This window comes from Dendrobates tinctorius, unplaced genomic scaffold (genome assembly GCF_039654945.1).
Source record: "Dendrobates tinctorius isolate UK_male_01 unplaced genomic scaffold, ASM3965494v1 ptg000230l, whole genome shotgun sequence".
Classification (NCBI taxonomy): Eukaryota; Metazoa; Chordata; class Amphibia; order Anura; family Dendrobatidae; genus Dendrobates; species Dendrobates tinctorius.
In genome coordinates, this window is record NW_027361897.1 from 3,059,263 (window position 1) to 3,079,395 (window position 20,133).

The following is a 20,133-nucleotide window of genomic DNA, read 5'->3' on the forward strand; positions in this document are numbered from 1 at the left end:
TACCGGTAATCCCTCTTAACTCTCATAACACTTGCAATAATGCAAAAATCAACGAACTGTCATGTAATGTGACCTCCCATCTTTTAAATGTGTTCTTTTAATCTGAGGTCACAGGATAGGACATACTTGTTGATGGTTCTGTGTGAACCCCAGAATAAGCAAGAAAAAAAGGCTGAGCAATTGTCAGGAGCTGGGAGAAGTGGAGGGTGGTGAGCAGAGAGTGCTGTACAGAAATCATTCGGCTGGAGAGTGGTGGCTGGTATGATATGAGTTAACTCCTAAAGTATTAGGTATCTGTTCTCTACTCCCAACACTTTCTAATCATGCAGGATCTTAGATTAAGAGATCACAGCTCTAACTTTACATCTCACACACTGAAAAACCTGCTCTAAGCTATTGTGAACGCATCTTCTTTTTTCTCCAGTGTGTTGCTGCTTCCTTATGATTGGTCAGGATCATACAGGGGGAAGAAGTACACGCCTCCAGTGAAAACTAATCGGATGTCGCCCACTTGGACTTAACAAAAGTTAACCCATAGGGTATCAAATACTTTGTTTGCTAACATCTCTGCAACGGAGGGGTGATATTAAATAAAAAAGTAAAATAAAAACATTTTATTCCTCTCTGCAGCCACCATTATTTTGTGTGTCCAGTTCAACATGAAAAAGTTGGTCAAAGTTTAAATCCTTGCCCAGTATTTTCCTGTTGGCTGCAGGCAGAAAACATGTCAAAATGTAACTAATATACTTTAAGGCTTCTTTACTTAAAGGGATATTTCCATTTCGAATATTCTATCCCAATATCTAGGTGTAATATTAATATTATCAAATATCTCCAATTAGAGAATCTGAAGAACTAGCCTAAATTTCTATGTTGCTTACGTTATGTGCAGTCATTGCAGTAGCTTAGGTATCCATGGTTACGACTGCTAAGAGCAGTCTGTCACTATATGAGTGGTCATTACCATGGATACCTAAGCTACTGCAATGCCCTGCACATGGGGTAATCAACATAGTGAATCAGAAGAACTATACTAAATTTCTAATTCCTATGACGTTGTCCATCGGGACGTGGTTGTTCCAAGGCAGCCATTCAGTGATGTGACCATGTGCTGCGACATCCCTTTTAGATGCAATGCATCCTAATTGTAGAACATAAATGCAGAGTCTGGCAAGAAATGTTGGTTATAGGGAAGGAATTTGTAATAAAATGCATCTGAGGGTACAACAGTTGTATAAATCTTCTGAAACTGTCTAGAAATGAGAATTGTTTCTCTCAAGTACTTGGCTCCTCAGCTGCACATATTGATGGTTCCTCGCATCTTCTGCTCATTTGCAAATGCAGAGTTTTGGCAGTGATGAGACGTCATTACTTATCACTTGGCTAAACTCATACAAATATTTTTTTGAGTTTCCAAGGAACAAAATTAAAATAATTGTTCCATTTAGACATGGGAAGCAAATGCAAAAGAAAGTGCTTCTACTTCTAGTTAAATTTTCATTTGGTCGGTACTGATTCATAGGTATCTAATGAAAGGTAAGCAAACTTGCCACGTTTTTGCTCTAAAAGGTCCCAAAAATGGGTCAAAGACAAAAACAAATTTTTGTTTTAACCCAAAATTCATAAAGCACATGTGCCATTTTGACCCCCCCCCCCCTTAAAAAAAAAAAAAAAAAAAAAAAAAAAAACAACAACAAAAGCCACAATACAAAATAAGTGCTTAATAAATAACTGGAAATGAAGAATCGGGGCCTTTGGTAAGGGAAGTACCAGGGACTGCCAGGCACCAGGACAGTCCTAACTTTAGGACATAGACCAAGAACAATCAAGTACAAATGAGACTTCCAAGATGCAGTAGGAAGTGTGCTCTGCTCTCATTAGTGATGGCTAACTAGCAGCCAATCCCTGCATGTGTTGTCTGTCGAACATCCGCGAGACAAGCATCCGCGGGGACTTGAACATATTTTTTTTTAAGTGCGACGAAGTCACTCGGTGAGCACCCGAGCATGCTCAGATAACGCCATCCATCAAGGTCTCTGCTATATGGTAGGTTTGGATAGCCCTGATATGGAGGCTGAATACAATTCAGGTTTTTTTCATAATTATTTTTTTTTTCTTAGTAAACTGTATTATTTCATTTTGTAATTGTGTGTGAATCCATTTACTCTTAAATCCCTTTTAAAACAACTGTATAAAATTGACTGACGTATACCATTGAATGGCTGTATGGACGTGTATGTTGGGGAAGGCTTCTGAATACGAGAATCTTAGATAACAAACAAATGAGTATCTAGTTTCAGCGTTTGTTTCTAGAGCTATTTAGGGTTGAAACTGGGGTTGAGTGAATTTTTTTTAAAAATTCGGTTCGGATTCCGAACGGCGGCGAATATTGTATTTGTAATATTCGGCGAACGTCATTGGCGTCAATGGGAGTAGAAATTGACAAATATGTTTGGAATCGATCTTCAAACATAAATTCGGCACAAGTAGGGTACCAATATGGCAAATTCATGTTTGGCGACGGTTTCCGAACACATTCATTCACCTCTGGTTGTAACTCCTGGTATTGGTGTTTGTTACATTGACGCTGGTTCCTTGTATTTCGCATTGTCTCCTTTTGTCAACTCAACTAGAAGTTTTCTAAAATCACATTTGACGGATCTCCCAAAACATTTGTCATTTATACAAAGTGTGCCCGGTGCGGAGCATGATGCCAGGCCTGGGGGAGAGGGTTAGGCAGAGAGACCATGCACCTTCACTCCCGGGCCTGTACCAGCCATAATGCAATGTTTTCATTTTGCCGACTGTTTCTTTAATTTTTCGTCACTTCGTGGTTTATAGATTCAGTCCGGTCATGTAATTAGTTTGGGTTAAGATCAAGCAATTATTTCTACGACGGACTTTGGTCTTGTTTACTGCTTCTATGGTTTACTTTTAACAAGCTATTTTGGGGGAAGAAGACGTTTTGTTCTCGATCTCTGCATCAGTTTATTTTACTTGTGTCATGAACTTATTGATCTCATCTCAAAGTTGCTTTGATAGAACAGTAATTCTGAAAGAAGTCTTATACAACCATTTATCCCATAATTCATCTTAATTATCTGTGTAATGGTATGTATTAAAATACGAAATGTCGCCTTCCTTCATTTCCAGCACCACTCCGGTCCTCTTCTGGCCCACGTGACCTGAGGTCAGACCAGCCCGATCACTCAGGAGTTTGTGTGTGGACCGGAAGTCGCTTTCTTAGTATAAGTGTATCTGAGTCCCATAGACTTACATTGGGAAAGCTGCACCGCCCCGGACAGAATACGCCGTGGGATCCGGCTGCACAGCAGGACCGTAGTGGTGCATGAAACTGGAGAAGATGGTGATCTGTCGATATTTTAATTCACTTACACACCGTTACATAGATAATTAGGATGGATTAGGAAATACCAATTTTGATGACACATCTTATTTATAAAGACAGTGTACAGCATTTAAAACAAAAAAAAAAAAACACAGCTCACCTGTCCATGGATTCTATATGGACTTGTTGCTCCGCTCTATTGAAATTTAGGAGACTGAGCTGCAGTACCACATTTAACCTGTGGACAGAGGTGGCACTATTATTGGTCAGAAGCAATTCAGTTGGGGGCAAATAATCTTCTCATGGATATCACATAAAAGGTTTATCCATAGAACATATAATTTATACCCTATATATATATATTTTTTTCAGAACAGTTTGTATATCGGCGCCCAGAGCGGAGTGCTGCAGATCCCACTATCTGGCTGTAATCGCTACTCTTCATGCTATGACTGCGTCCTCTCCAGGAATCCCTACTGTGGTTGGGATGGCAGCACATGTCGAAAACCTCATAAACATCAAGACTGGTAAAAAACATATCTTTATGGATAATGTCTCATTTTAGCATTGTTCTTACTCTACTTATCTGATTGGGTGGACATAGTTATACATTATGACTTCCATTGCCAACTGGGATACGGGCTCATTATCTGACTGTATTCAGCCTAACAAGAGTCGCTGGAAGTCATTTATTGCCATATATTCAACCCCAAAACAAAGGTGCTGTTCTTGAGAATCTTCTAGCAATATGAAATTTGTTTTCACCAGAATTACTCTTCAAAAATGTTACATTAGAAAAATCTAATAAAATGTAAACACAGAATGATGCAGAAAATTATTTAAAGGGAAGCTGTCAGCAGTTTTTTTTTCACTTAATTTGAGCACAGCATAATGTAGAGACAAAGACCCTGATTCCAGCGATGTGTCACTTCCTAGGCTGCTTGCTGTAGTTTTAATAATGTCACTTTATCAGCAGATTATCATCATTAGAGGACTAGCAAACCTGCTACCATGTAGTCCTCCATATTCGTGAGCTTTGTATAACCACGTCCCCACCACTCATTGGCAGCTTTCTGCCTATGCAGAGTGCACACAGAAAGCTGCCAGTCATTGATGTTGGTGAGGTTCTACAGGGCTCAGCATTCAAAAAACTTGTAGATCTGCAGCTGGTAAAACAGGGATTTTATCCCTGCAAGCAGCCCAGTAAGTGAATACTGTACATCGCTGGAATCGGTCTCTGCCCCTATATCATGCTGGTCTCCGGATAAAAAAAAACCTTGTGACAGATTCCCTTTAAATTAATGTATCAGAGCTACAATTGTTTTCCTGTCATCAATAATTCTGTGCTTTCTTTTCTAGGTTTTTTTTTTAACTTTCAGTTTTCTTCCGTCTTATGCCTGCAGTTGACTTGAGGCCTGAGATTGTCATCGCACTTCACTGTATGAATTGTTGTTTTTGGCTGCTTTCAGGGTACGGATGACGCAGGATATGCAGAACGGCAACGGAGGATGTTTAATGGCCACGGACGAGGGTAAACGCTCTGTTTATCTTACATCAGTATTGCAGGCTAGCAAGAGAATGAGACTCGCCGAGCCAGGGAGACGCCGAGCACAGGCCTGCAGGAGTTAAAGCTTAATGCGCAAAGTGCTCCAATAAAATGGACAGTAAATCTACGCGGATGCTATTTTTAGCATTGTTGTATTTTTGCGTTCACAGTTAATCTGATGAGCGAGCCGTCCATTACAATATCAAGTATGTGGAAAAGCAACAGATGCTTCTACCATAAGTGCTCACATGGGATCTGTTACCTAAAAACTCCATGTCTCAGGGAGTCGTAGCGCTGCCCACGTTTTCTCAGAAACTTCCCAAATGTGCAATGTTAAACACAGAAGCCCTGCCAGTCCCCTACAGTACATAGAAGAGGACTTTAGCTGTGGTTAACCCTTTAAGGAGCAAGGATTTTTTTTTTTGCATTCTTTCAAGAGCCATAACTTTCTTAATTTTCCATCAACATAGACACGAGACCGATAAAGGCTGTGGGCAGGCAGCTCAAATGTAACCAGACATGCAACAAATACCGCCGTCCGCTCAGCAAGGGTGACTCACAGGTGGTGCTCAGGACCACAAGACAAATCAGGAAAATGCTTTGGAAGAAAGAAAAAGCAGCAATCGCAATAAGCGGTCTTGTATGTCTGTTTGGAATAAAACATGTAACAGCTAGGATACAGCGGGTGGAAGCTTGTGCATGAAGGGACGGCCGTTTGCGCTCCTGTGCGCTTCATCTGGACTCTGAAAACGTCAGACAAACCACAGAGGAGCGCGAAACGGCCATCACCTACCTGCACTATCTGACCCAACTTCTCTTCACACGTAGCAATTGTTAATGCGATTGTTCTGTGGAAGTGAAATGCCATGTTATGCCCAGCACATGTCCTGTTCATAAAGAATGATGTGCTGCTGATAAAAATGACCTTTAAGTCGGCAAATGCAGACGAGCGTTTTGCTCATTCGTCAGATGATTGCCGATCTATTTGGACAGGTCAATAGTCAGGTTTTTAGAAACTCTTGTTTTACAATTAGTTGCCATTGTAAAAGGACCTTACAAGTTAAAAGCGTAAATATGTTTATTGTATGTCCCCCAAAATTGCGCCATGCCAAAGTACAACCCGTCCTACAAAATACAAGCCCAAGATACTTTATAAACTGAATAATAAAAAAAGAAAAGCGCCAATGAATAAAAAATGCAAAAAAAAATGGTTAGAGGTGAAATTAAATTAAATTTCTGATTCTTAAAAAATCACATTGGTAAAGCCTGTAAGAAGGAAATTGGCAAAGCCTGATCCTACATGGAGCTACAAGGGCTTCTTAATGTAAGCAAACGTGCCATGCTGTCTGGCCGTGATTGGTATGGCAATAAAACCCTGAAGCCATTCAGAACTGGGATTTCTAGGTAATTATTCCGACCCTGGCGATGGGTGTTAGAGACCTCCCTGTGTTGAGACTTCATCTACCCTACTTACGCTTTCAATGGGAGCGTTGTGTGTTGGAATTCACTGCGCAAAGCTGGCGCCCATAATTTATCATCTGGGATTTTCTGAATCAGACCTGACAAATCAATATTAGACTGAGGAGGACGAAGGTTAAGAACATCGGGGAGAATCAAAACACATTCTTTGTGCTTCATTGAGCAGTAAATATATATTGGTGCATTAGACCTTTTATTGATTCCTCTCCATCCCAAGCTTATTAATGCACTGTGACATTTGGTGTCTTTTAAACAGCGATCTCGGCCGTAATTATACCTAACCTTTTGTTTTTCAGCTCCTTCTATGAAGAAAATGCGGACCGTTTTAAAAGGGGACGACGTTCTTCTGCAATGTGACCTCCGCTCTAATCTGGCTAAGCCGCTGTGGTTTGTAAACGGCTCCGAACCACTGGATAGTGACGACGACCGCCTTCGAGTTGGCATCGATGGGCTTCTCATCACCGATGCTCTTCTCGAACATAGCGGTGAATATAGTTGTTACTCTGAAGAAAGCGGATTGCAGGCCGTAGTGACTTCATATAACGTCAGTGTTTTGTTGGAGCTACCAAAAGGAAAGATCTACTCAGAACCAACTCCAATTGTCCAGTTGCCAACACCTGCACCTCACGGTTCTTCCAAGTTGGAGTTTGTGTACATTTCCGTAATTACTATCCTCGGAGGGCTATGCCTCGTTCTGACCATTGTGTTAGTCTCTATATCTTGCCAACAAAAAAGAAAAGGTAAATACAGCACGGGCGGCTCCAGAATAAATGCCGTAGAGCTCCAGACCGTATCCTCAAACTTCAAAGACAAGTCAGAGGAGATGAACAATTATTCTGACGGCTGTCTACAGATTATTCCCGGTGAGGCGCCAACTAGTCCTCCAAGCAAAGCAAACCCACCTCCTCCACCGCCGCCACCACCACTACCCTCAGAGTTCACCAACGGGATCAGCACCCTTCCCAACATGCTAAGAAAAATGAACGGGAACAGCTATATGCTTTTAAGACAACATGACGAGGCAAGCTCGCCATTGTATAATTCCTTCACGGAGGAGCTCAGTAAAATCCTGGAGAAGAGGAAACATACACAGCTGGTTGAAAAGTTGGATGAAAGTTCTGTTTAGCGATTAACTGATAAGAGACAGTGATATAACACAATACTACCTCAATGAACATCCCTTTTTTTAAAAAAAAAATTATAATTTTTATTATATTTTCCTTTTACTCATGCTTATCTCTATTTTTTATTTATATCAAGCAACACTGTGAAAGTCTTTTGACTTTCACATCATAAACCTTTATCTGTGGAGTACCTGGGCTCTCCTCTGCCGTGAAGTGTTGTAAGCCCTATGATGGACATGTACAAGGAGACTTGTCTTCCTTGTGCGGAAATTCCCGCTCTAGTGTGTTGTGGAAGTGACCAAAGCAAAAGAAGAAGAAAATAAAAGACCTACTAAAGGTAGGTTACCTACTGCACACAAATACTGGGGTCATTTTTGTTCAATGACAGAAATGCTCTTCCTTACATTTTGTCTTGTCCTGAAAGACGTATGTCGCGAGACACAAGAAAACATGATTTCATGACGAGATGTGTATGAGCTATGTGGGTCTTTGTGTGGAGTTGGTACGAAGTGTTTCGGCAGGAATCTGCAGCCACAAGTTGGGAGCGATGAGAACCACCACTAACCTGATGGGATCCTCTGCTCTTGTTTTGATTAGTGGGCCAGCTAGAAAATAGGCTGATCTCTTGTCTTCCGACCAGCAGCCACAGAATACTGTTGTGGCCGATGAATCAGGTCGTGGAAATCTATTCACACCAAGTCTAGTGACCACTCATTGCTTGCTATGTGCGTTGTACCTTGTCAAGGGTTTTGCTTGAGATTGTATTGGATTTGTGAGAAATGACGGTCCTCAACCAAATTAAAAAAATGATAATGAGTAGTGATGAGCGAACATGCTCGGATAAGGTGTTATCTGAACATGCTCGGGTGCTAGCCAAGAGGCTTCGTCGTGCTCGAAAATTTGTTTGAATCCCCTTGGCTCTAGATCTTGCGGCTGTTTGACAGCCATAACACATGCAGGGATTTCCTGTTTGTTAGGCAATTCCTGCATATGTTGTGTCTGTTGAAAAGCCGCGAGACATGTAGGTGCGGGCACTCAAACATGTTACACGCCAAAGTCACTCGGTTAGCACCTGAGCATGCTCGGATTAACACCTTATTCCATCACGTTCACTCATCACTAGTAATGATTGACCCTGGACATATCCATAACTATTAGTCCACATTTGCATCAGGACCCTTATTAGAAGCCTCAGTTGTAACCATTGAAATGATAGATATTCCCCTTTACAAGTAATTCAGTACTTCGATCGACATTTGGATCTGTTGCACAACTGATCCAGCGTCGAACAAAAGCAACAACATGGCTGTGAACACTTATTTATGCATACATGTTTACCTCCTTTTTTTTTTTTTTATAACCTATACCGAAGGGCCAGGGGCACATGTTAATAATTTGGGTAGAAGGCACATATTTTACTACTAAGGAATGTTTACTATCTGTCAATCATACTAGGAGATCCATATCTGCTAAACCTAAAGTATGAAGTTAAGAAGAAAAAAAATGCTGTCCATTTATTTAACATTCTTCAGAACTAGAGATTTGAGAGAAATTGGTGATCAAGGGGGCAAAATGGTGTGACTGCTTCAGTACAGAAGATGCATCCCATGTATAAGATAACATCACTTTGCAGCCTTCATTACACTGCATTTTGCTTATTCACCACCTCGCTATAGAGCTGGTTTACTATTACAAGCGCTCGCGGGGGGACAAAATGCAGCACTTTTGCTACCTTTATTGCTATGACCACTGCCATTTAGACTAAATATCCGACAAGCAGAAACATCGACTTGGCAGATGAATGTCTTGTTTGGGCAGTTCCACCATCAGATGACTGGTTGAATCCCAGCGATTAGTTTTTATTCCCATTGGAAGTTTTGGCACAAATAGGGGTAAGCGTGATATTTGGCTCTAGAAAATGGAAACCATGATGCAGCTCCCTTTGACTTGTAACTGGGGCCTACTGGCAGGGTACAGGTTCCATTGGGTTCCATCAAGGTTTTTGTTGTTTTGATAGAAAAAATATTTTAATTTTTTTTACAGAATTAGTAACCGCGGCTCAGAAATTATTTGTTGTGATTCCTGTGTCATCCATTGACGTCAGTCGGTGACCATGTGAAACGCTGAAGTGTCCAGAGAGAGCGGATCTTGGCTCAGGGCTTTGGCTAATAGAAGGGGTCTCGAGTGGCGTCAAGAGCTCTCCAATGTTCCCACGCATAATAGGATTAGCTAGACATTCAGTGCTATCTATCAAAGTATATTATTTAGTAACCTTCACAAAATTATATTTGCAGTTTTTACCATCCTGCATTGCCCTAACTTTCCCCATGGCCCAATCCATTAACATCACATCTTATGACCTTCGTTCACATACTCATAAACCGATTAATCTGTTAAACCATCAGACTGATCCTAAAAATATTCGTGAAGCCCAGGGAACATCCTACATCCCGTTCTTACTTGACATTTCAGTAACAATGGACTAAGTGTCTTCTTATCTGGGTTCATGCGGGCACAATAATGTACATTCAGCACCAAATACAGAGGGTTTTGAGGAAGCGGCTTTTGGCAAAACGCAACATTATTGTTCTAAAAATGAAAACTAAATCGACTCTGATTTGAAGAAAAATGCAGAATCTGCCCAGGATCACCTTAGAAAAATAAAAAAATATTCAGAATTGAGAGTCCTCAGTGGTATTTTTTTTATCTACTGGCTAACACGGTACAAAGATATACATCTTTCCTGCTTAGAAAAATATTCAGAATTGAGAGTCCTCAGTGGTTGATACCTTTTAATGGCTAACTGAAAAGATGGTAACACATTGCAAGCTTTCGAGACTACTCAGGTCTCTTCATCAGGCATAGACTAAGACAACATCTGAAGAGTCACATATTTATGCTAAAGAACATTGAAATAGAGACATCCCTGTATCAGAAGCCAATCGACCGTCCAACATACCTTAAATGGGACAGTTTCCATCCAAAACACATAAAGAACTCTATTATCTATAGCCAAGCCATCAGATACAATCGTATATGTTCCAACCCCATGGATAGAGACAAACACCTCGGTCGCCTCAAAAGACCTTTTTGAATCAGGGCTACCATCCAAGAACAAATGAAAACCAAATTACAAGAGCCACCAGAATGTCAAGGAATCACCTGCTACATTACAAAGCTAAAGAAGAAAATAACTGGGTGCCTCTAGTAGTCACCTACAACCCAAATCTGGAAGTGCTAAGGGGAGCTGCACGGAAATTACAACCTTTACTACAAAAAGATGCCCGATTATAATCCATTTTTCCAGACCCCCCACGACTGTGCTTTAGGCAGCCCCCAAATCAAAGAAGCATCATTGTCAGAAGCTCCCTGTCCTCGTCAACAGCTGGAGGAACATTTCCTTGCAACCAGAAAAAATGTAAAACCTGTCCATCTATAATGACCACGGACAAGATAAAGATCCCCAATTCACATCAGGACTACAAGATCCCAGGTACTTTCAGCTGCATTACATCTAATGTGGTGTACTTAATTATTTGTACTAAATGTCCAACTGGGGGTCTGTATGTGGGGGGAGACAGGGCAAAAGCTTAGAACAAGGATGAATGCTCATCATCACACAATAAGAGAAAAAAGATTGGATCTACCTGTGGCAAAACATTTTTGTATGATGGACCACAACACCATGGATATGAAATTACTGGTATTGAAAGGTAACTTCACATCTCAGAGAGAGAGAAGAGTCTGTGAGTATAAATTTATGACGACCTTTGACACTCTATGCTGGAATGAATGTGTCGCACGGATTTATGTCTTTTTACATCAATTAAGGAATTTGCTCCTAAGACCCTGTGGGGGCATCACAACACATTAGGAGACCCCAATCAGAGGACAATAAAACATTCGGACTCCTTATCTATGAACTGGTCAAATATTTATGTTTCTCCCTCTCCCATAATCATTTCTGCTTCACGTCATTTGTCTCATCTATTGCATTTTTTCTGTGCTGTGTTGTGCATAAATATGTGACTCTTCAGATTTTGTATTAGTCTATGCCTGATGAAGAGACCTGAGTAGTCTCGAAAGCTTGCAATGTGTTACCATCTTTTCAGTTGGCCATTAAAAGGTATCAACCACTGAGGACTCTCAATTCTGAATATTTTTCTATCTACTGGCTAACACTGTACAAAGATATACATCTTTCCTGTATCAGGATCACCTTATTCTCCTGGTTTCATAAAATATTTAACATTAAAGGGGTCCTCGGGCCACTCCGCTCTGGCTGCAAGAAGTGTTTCCTGAGCAAGGCCATATGCCTTCATAGGAAATGTATGTAAAGGCTCTTTGAGACAAAAGACCTTCTCCAGGACGTTTTCTCTACTTGTCATAAACCTTAATCATGGAGCCTTTTTCCGTAGTTGATCAATAATAGATTCTTAGTATATAATCCATGTTATATTAAACCTATTAAATCACCGCATATTAAACTTGTGCCTTTGTGATGTCCGTCATTCAGCAGGTATTACCGTTTTTATGCAAGTTGGTTTCTTTCCAATATCGCCCAATTCCTCCTCTTTCCTTAAAATAAAAAAAGTGAGATTTCAATTATGGTCATTGCTTTTTGGATCTCTTCCGAGTCGAGTAAGCTCTCAGAATGATTGTGTTGTGAATTAGATGCTTTTCTCCTAATAAGGTTTTGTAATGATTTTTTTTTTTTGGTTTTAAAGAGATAGAATAAGTAATCAATATGCTGGCTCTTTACAGAGGAGGAACCGCTTTAATTAATGCAGTTAAGATCAATTTGATCTATTTATGGATGATCTTCACAATTTTCCCACGTGTTTCATTTGAACACCAGAAGTCCCGGGGGGGTGGGGGACGCTGTGTAATCTTTAGGTATCCCATACATAGTCATCGCCCATACACCTAATATTCTGCTCAGCCGAGCGTTATATAGAAATATCGGGAGAGTGCAGTAAGCCATCGCCAGATTCACCCGGCAAAATTATTGGGTGACCGAATTCAAGCTGCCCAATCCTTATTGATAGTTGGGTGGTCCTCTTTAGATGGCTGACCAAAACTGGTGAGTTTGGCCAACTTTTATCCAATCTGGGGCCTTATTATCAAGAGACCCTTGTAACAAAAAGGGGTTGTCCAAACAGTGATAAGAAAGCCTTTTCTCATGGAGATACTTATTTCACATTTAATTAAAATAGACTGTGAGCCCTCGCGGGCAGGGTCCCCTCTCCTTATGTACTTGTGTGTCCATTGTCTTACACATGTTTATTATACTTGTCTATATTTCCCCTTTTCACATGTAAAGCGCCATGGAATAAATGGCGCTATATAAATGCATAATAATAATAATTAAGGATAGGTTCACACGAATACAGTGCTCTCTGCTGCGCACTACGTCTGGGTTTCTGAGAATCCTCGGGAAAAAAAAAGAATTCTGACGGTAATCGAGACAGAGCCCTGATGGAGCCATTCACGTCAATGAAGCCACGGTGGACACCTTTTTCAAACTTGTCTGGGAAAAAACCTAATAATGCCAAGACTGAGACCAGAGATTGTCCACCATGACTCAGTCAGCTTCATTGAAGTGAATGATTCTGTTGGGGTTTCTGTCGGAGTCCTGTTTTTGGGGGAAATCCGGACCCAGTTCTCGGCGGTGGTCACTTTGTTAGTGCAATCCTTCCCTTAAACGGCTGCTCGGGTAGCATGAAAATTCAGGATGGTCAAAATGTAACCCCTCTGCTGGTGTGTACATTATCTCTTGTAGAATCAGCCTCCATAGCTCATATGCTTAGTCTGCATCTCATACTTTTTTTTCCCCCCGGCTTGGATTGTGTGCAGCTCAGAACAGTCCTTTGCATTTCAATGTCATTTATCTGTTGCTGGTTCAGCCATGAAAACAAATTACTGTTCTGTAGAAATGTGCCCAAAGCTTAACAGGACAGGACCTTCATATTACATGCCAATTGTGCGAAGCGTTGTCTTCCAATTCTTGGGGTTTGCTTGAGCTTGTGAGATACAGAATTAGTTCTACTACATCTGCCAAAAGCTTCCAGCACCAAGAAGAACTTTCCATAGGGAATCACTTGTGCAAGGTTTAGATACCATTTAATTGAAGGGAATGACAAATTGTCTCCATTACTAAACAGGTGTTTGTCCAAAATATATTATATTGTTGCATTTTTTTTTAATTCTATATGGTTGCTTTAATTTATGAAATGTATAGAGGGGTCCAATCATCCCCTGTGGATTGAAGTCTTAAATTTAAAGGAAGTTTAGTTTAACTTTAGTTAAAGCCGAGTTTCCATCTGCGTTCCATACTCTATTTTTCTGTTCTGTCAGTAGAAAAGAAAAAAAAGCAGAAAAATCAAATTTAAGTTGTGACAGATCCCATACCATGACTGACACCAGCAGCCCCTGACCGACCCAACTAATGGGGTCTTTTGAGCAATTTCCTATAAGTCTGCCATTTTAAGCAAATGTGAACAGGGCCCACATTGCTCTCTGTACTTCACACTTTTGAAATAAAACCAGTAAGATCTGTCCAGTTCCCCCCCCCCCCCGAAAACACAAAACAATATGAATCTGAGACCAATAATGCTTTTTTTTATGCTAAAATGTGCTGCTTACACGACGATCTGCATCTTCAGTGCTTGCGATTTGTATAGCCTCCTTTGCGTCTAATTGGCATATATGCAGCTTTTTTCGTTTTACCAGAGCGATAATTTGCATACTACAGCTTCCAAATCCAAACTTTCAATCTATCGTCAGGTTTTTGCTTTGTAATCTATAAGCAACATGATGTAGTAGAAGAGAGCCTGATTCCAGTGATGTGTCACTAAATAGGCTGTGTTTCAATAAAATCAATGTTTTATCAGCAGGAGATTATCACTACAGGACAACTGGCCGTATGCCTCCTGGTCCAACCACATACCCAGCACTGTAGACAGAAAGCTGCCAATCAGTGGTGTGGGCGGGGTTATACAGGGCTCAGCATTTGAGCTCTGCTAGATCTGCAGCAAAGAAAACTGTGATACTATTACTTCTCCACCCAGTGAACTAAGTGATACATCTCTGGAATCTGGTTCTCATGCTCCCCTCAGATTACACAGCAAACATCTACTGACAGTTTTCATTTGGAAAAGTTTGGAAAGAAAGTTGGGCAACCCGTGAACCTTGTTCGAGGTCCATAGGCAGAAGTGTACTCCAAAGCCTTGCATAGACCATTTTAGGCTAATTATGATTTTTATAGTTCAGTATGGTTGAATGTTTTGGCACTGCGGGGGGACTGAAAAATGTGTTGCGATCTGTATCTTGTATTAGTCCATTATATAAATATTCATCAAACTGATGACTTACGCATTTTTTCTTTCTCAAGGACTTGCCTACAGTATTCTGCCACAAGAGGAGGCAACTGAAGAGCGGAGATGATCATACAAAATGGAAGCCTGCGCCAGCAGATCCTTTTATTACAAGGAGATGGCTATCAGTCTATCCAGACAAGAAGACCGTGTAAATAGCGGCATCTGCGATTAGGAGCTAATTATTCAAGATGGTCGGGTAATGGCGCCAGCTGTCCTCTTAATACCTCTGGGGTGACTGCACTCACTTTACTGTGCGAATATTCCACGAAGGAGAGATGGAGATGTACGCACGCAAGCAGGAATTTACTCCCAAAAATGCACCTGGATCACAGCACATCTGTGGGGTTTTTTTTTTAATCTTTCTTTTTTCCCCACTTTGCTGAAAATCCTACAAATGCTGAATGAAGCACTTTAGCTGGAGCGGTGATTTCTATGACTATGGCGCATCCATACAAAATGAGGATTGTCAGTGAACTGATCTGTTGCTACTACTACTACAATGGATCCGGAGTCTTTTGAAGGGCCTCATCATCCGAGCAATCATTCCTGTCGTTCTGAAGGGGTGGCCTAGGTGGTCTCCATGTTCTCGCTATTTGTGTGCGGTTTAACAATAATCTTGACTATCGGTAACGCTTGTTTCAGCCATGTTTGCCTGCCGTCTCCCATTGCGTCTCTTATCACACAGGAATGGGCACAATTTCCAACGGCGATTCTTGAATAACACTTTTTCTGTGGGCATATGTAGCTGAATATCAGATCACATTCTCCTCAGGCCTTCAGGGCTTAGTACATTTTAAGAAATGGTGCCTAGTTACCCATAGCAACCAACCAAAATGTCCACTTTCAGTTTTCCCCTGTAAAAATGTGTGGTTATGGGTGGCAGAGGCACTTCCTTACTAGGAGTGATAAGCGGGGCCTACTTTGTCCCATTCATTAGTGCCGTAGAGGGGGAGATGTCATAGTGACCAGTTGGAATTATGCATTTGTTTGCCATCTTCCTCCATCCTGTCTGGTGCCCTGCTGTGGATGACCTGTCTGCTGATGGAGAACATTTCCTATAGGCTAAATTCACTTATGTTAGATGTAGGCTGGAGCTACATGGCGGCATTGGCCACAGTATAGGTTGTGTAGGAAAAAAGTGCTCGGTATGGTGCAGCAAGAAAATGAGGTCATATTGTGGTTCACAAGGTACCGCAACAAGCAAGTCGGAAACAGGTTGGAGTTTTTTGCCACTTGCTTAACGCTAGACCTAGCTAGTCTCACTGCCACCCCATTCATGCATTGGTTTGATATGTACATAGACCATTGTCATGGCCAAAGTCGTCTTGTAGTTTAGACTAATGTTAGCTGAACCCGTCAATATCGACAGGTTCGGCCAACAATCTAATAAGTATGGCGGCCACCAACAGATGATGTCAGGGGAGGTAATGACTCGGTGTGTTTGATTGCCGATCCTTTTGTTCTCCCGGAAATAATCCATCAGCAGAGATTTGTGGCAGCGGTTTTCACATAGAGAACGTGGAAGCACTCAGCAGAACGAACGCTCCCGTGTATGGGAGAGACTGCTGAGATGACTGCCAGACACACTGCTTTACTAGGGCATCTGCTGGCAGAAACCGGAGGCTGACGCTCTTCTCCTGCCAAGGTACAGTTAGTACTGCCTAAGATCTGCACAAGAAGAAACCGTTCAGATAACTAATTCTCGGCTCCTGCTCATCGAGGCCAACACAAGCGAGTAACGAGCTGCTCTATCCATGGCGAGAATGAGAATCCTCATGAATATCTTCCAATGCGTTTGAACAGAATAGCAGATGCAGAAATTTCATGCTTCGGATTGTTTCAGATTCGAGTCATTTTTGTGCAGAATGTGCACCAAAATCTGACACATTGTGCACGGGGCCATAGAGTTGGTTTATATTTTGCACACGTTGTTTTGTTCAAATACCTGGGCTATTTATATCCATATCTGTTCCGGATGCATTCACAAATGTTTTTTTATTTGCTTTTAGTCTTGAGTCACATTGAGTTCCCAGCCCAGTAGTGTAATATTATCTGTTATCATTTTCAGGATCGTTTTATTTTATAATTATTATTATTGGTGTTTGTAAAGAATTTAAACCAGAAAACACAAACATAATTTATAAAGAATGCAAAAAATGATTGAGATGACTACTATATATTTTTTTATAAAATTTGACATTTATGGACATTGTAAACTACGCATGTAATGCTACATTTCACTACAGCGGCTGTGATAAAACCTCTGTCTCCCCATTTAAATGGAAGCGATCATCACAAAACAACCTATTGATTAAATCATGCTTTTTGTGTTAAATGTGCTTATTAAAAATGTTTGTGTTTTTTGTTTTTTTTTACATATCACTATCTTTATTAAATATCAATGTTGCAATTTTCACACCGGCCACTGGGGCATTTCTTAGACTCCTACTTCCTGTTGTTTCAGGAAATGACACATGCACATTAACCACAATGAACAGACCCCGCCCCTCTTATGTTTTTAAGTGTCTAATGTGAATGTGCAATGGTTCTTTAGATGTTTGCACCAAAATACGCAATAGCAAAATTCTCTACTATGATTTGCTTTGTTTTTTTTTAATGCATCTTTACCTTTTTTGGTGCATATTTGGTTTAGATTTAATGCAGCATTTTTTATGCCCTTTTTTAGTGCAGAAATGCTTGGATTCTGCACTTTAAAAAAATTTCCATTAAAAATACAATTTTTCATCTCCCGATAGGCTATAGGGAAAAATATACCAAAAATTCACAGGTCAACAGGATCTTTAAACTTACATTGAGCATGATATCGCATCATTTTTTTTTTTTCAGTGAATGCATCAGATTTTCTGCACAAGGAAACCGCGGTGGAAAAAAATATACTGTTTATGCTACATGATACATGGTCTAAAAAAACATTTTATTCAATTGTCTTCTGGTGTATGGCATGACAACTTGCTTTTACCACACACCGACACTTCCTATGACATTGGCATTGGTAAAGTGCAGTTATCATGCAGCGTTAGTGAAAAAAGAGGTTTCGGAATAATTTTAGAGCAATTTCAGGTATTTACTAAAGTAGACATGTTAGAATAGTCATCAGGTCTTCATAAATGCTGGCTTGCTTTTTGCAGCACGTTTCTACTGGTTTTTTGAGGAGTTCTATACCGGTGCAGCACATGGCTGTACAGCTGACGAACTTATATGTCCACAATGTGCACTGTCAGTGGAGTGTTAGGTCGTCCCCAAACACATTGGATGGCTGTCAGAAGCAGGTGGGTTCACAGAATTTGCTAAGCTGCAATACCAGAACCAACCAACACAGTGGAGTGGCGCTGTTATGGAAGGTTATCATAAAAGTAACTCCAAAGTCATTTTTGCTGAAAGCCCCTTAATTGCACCAAAGTTGTGAAAGTGTTGCACAATTATACATTTTCCACCTCCTTGTATGTAACACTGTTGTCTTTTATTGTTTTTACGGCATTGCACTGATGGAATGAGAATTTTAGCTTTATAAATGTGGTTTAATACCTTTATGCATAGCTACTTTGAGCAGGGGGGTTGGACCAGATGACCCAGAAGGTCCCTTCCAACTCTTACCATTCTATGATTCTACTAATTATGAATACTTTACTACCTACAATTCAAAAGTGGCAAAAAAAAACCCACACATTATTTTTCTGCAAAAAAGTGTCAAGAAAATGTCTGACTTATTTTTTTTTTTTTTGAAAATTTTAGTCAAGTTGTGACTTTTCGTCGAATTCTCCCACACCTTAGATTGTTGTATTTTCTCACCATACGATGCATAGCGTGCAGATTAGCATGTGGAAGTTATATATCTGGCCTCATTCATGGAGATCTGCAGCGTTTAGCTTCATGCTGATGCACAATACAAGAAGCCTTTCTATCCAGTCAATGCAGGAAGCCATGCGCTGGGTACAAATTGTATTTTTCCTATTACAGATCAATGATCTCCATTCCAGCTGTAGTTACTGCGCTGGGATTACTGAAAATGGTGCGTACAGCGAGGCTAAAATCTCCTATTGAGCACTTAGGCCTGATACACGCCGTCTTGCCATTTGTGGTGATCCTATACACACCTGTACGTAGTTTCTGTGCCACTGTGAGGCCTCTGAAGTGGAGAATATGTCTGCCATCTGGGATAGTGGCGTCTGCCAGGATTTTCAGACTGCTAGGGTCCATTTATACTGCAAGATTATTGTGAGCGAGCATTCCTGGGAACACTTCACAATAATCTTGCAGGCTGTCAACTATCTGACAAATAAGTAAAATCCTTGTTTGTCGGGTGAAACTATCTTTTGTGCTTGTTTGTCTGGTGAAACTATCTTTTGTGCTCTACGAAAGATAGTTGTTCTCGGCAGCACATCATCCTGTGCTCTTGAGTTCAGTGGCAGCCTGTGTTCCCTGAACGATCAGTGTATATGTGAAGAGCGGTCGGTCTGTATGAATAGACTTCAATGACGGCCAATCAGCAAACCATTACCGGACCGTCTGTATTAGTGCTGCCGATTGGTAACAACCCTTTACTAATTATAGACCCAAGATATTGGCACTGGATTTATAAAGCCCTGTGCCCACAATGAGTTTTTAATTCTGGGTATTTCCACAGTTCCAGCACAGTGGATGGGAGTTATAGAAATCGCATGCCCACTGTTTGTTTTTTGTTTTTTTTCCTCACCTGCGGTGCAATATTTCAAATCTGCAAGATGTCAATTTCTCTTGCAGGTACATGGAGTTTTCTGTGCGGATATTCCCCATAGACTTGCATTGGAGGCAGAAAATCTGCAGGTAAATAAAAAAACCACACATTAGTTTTTAGTGTGTTTCCAAGACGAAAACTCCTCAAAATCGCATGGAGTCCGCACATGATTTTATCAATAACGCTTTGTCAAAGCCAGATAACGGGAGCTGTGAAAATAAAACCACAATGGCTTCAATGACTTACCGAGAAGGCACAAAAAACCATTGAAAGCTCACTTTAAAAACCCCCACTAAAAAAACGGAGAAAGAAAACGCAAAAACCTGTTCATTTACATAATAGATGCAGAAATTCTACAACATGAGAAACTCCCCAAAAGCTCATTGCGGGAATGTGACCTTTAGGGCTCATACCCATTTGCGATTAAAAAAAAACGGTCCGTTTTCTGGATGGAAAAAAACGGACCGATTCTATGCGATTGTAAAGCGATTTCAGTGCGATTTTTCCATATGACATTCGGA

At 40.7% G+C, this 20,133-nt stretch overlaps 1 protein-coding gene across 2 annotated transcripts in view; it reads left to right on the forward strand.

Annotated features, from left to right (window-relative positions):
- SEMA4G (semaphorin 4G) overlaps positions 1-17,293 on the forward strand; it is a 234,376-nt gene extending 217,083 nt beyond the window's left edge. For both annotated transcript variants that reach the window (XM_073555779.1, XM_073555780.1), the window contains exons 13-16: positions 3,722-3,876; positions 4,819-4,880; positions 6,671-7,835; positions 14,892-17,293. In XM_073555779.1, coding sequence (XP_073411880.1) covers positions 3,722-3,876; positions 4,819-4,880; positions 6,671-7,500 — 1,047 coding nt within the window. In that variant the 3' untranslated portion in view covers positions 7,501-7,835; positions 14,892-17,293. The remainder of the gene's footprint in view (positions 1-3,721; positions 3,877-4,818; positions 4,881-6,670; positions 7,836-14,891) is intronic.
- The last annotated feature ends 2,840 nt before the right edge of the window (positions 17,294-20,133 follow it).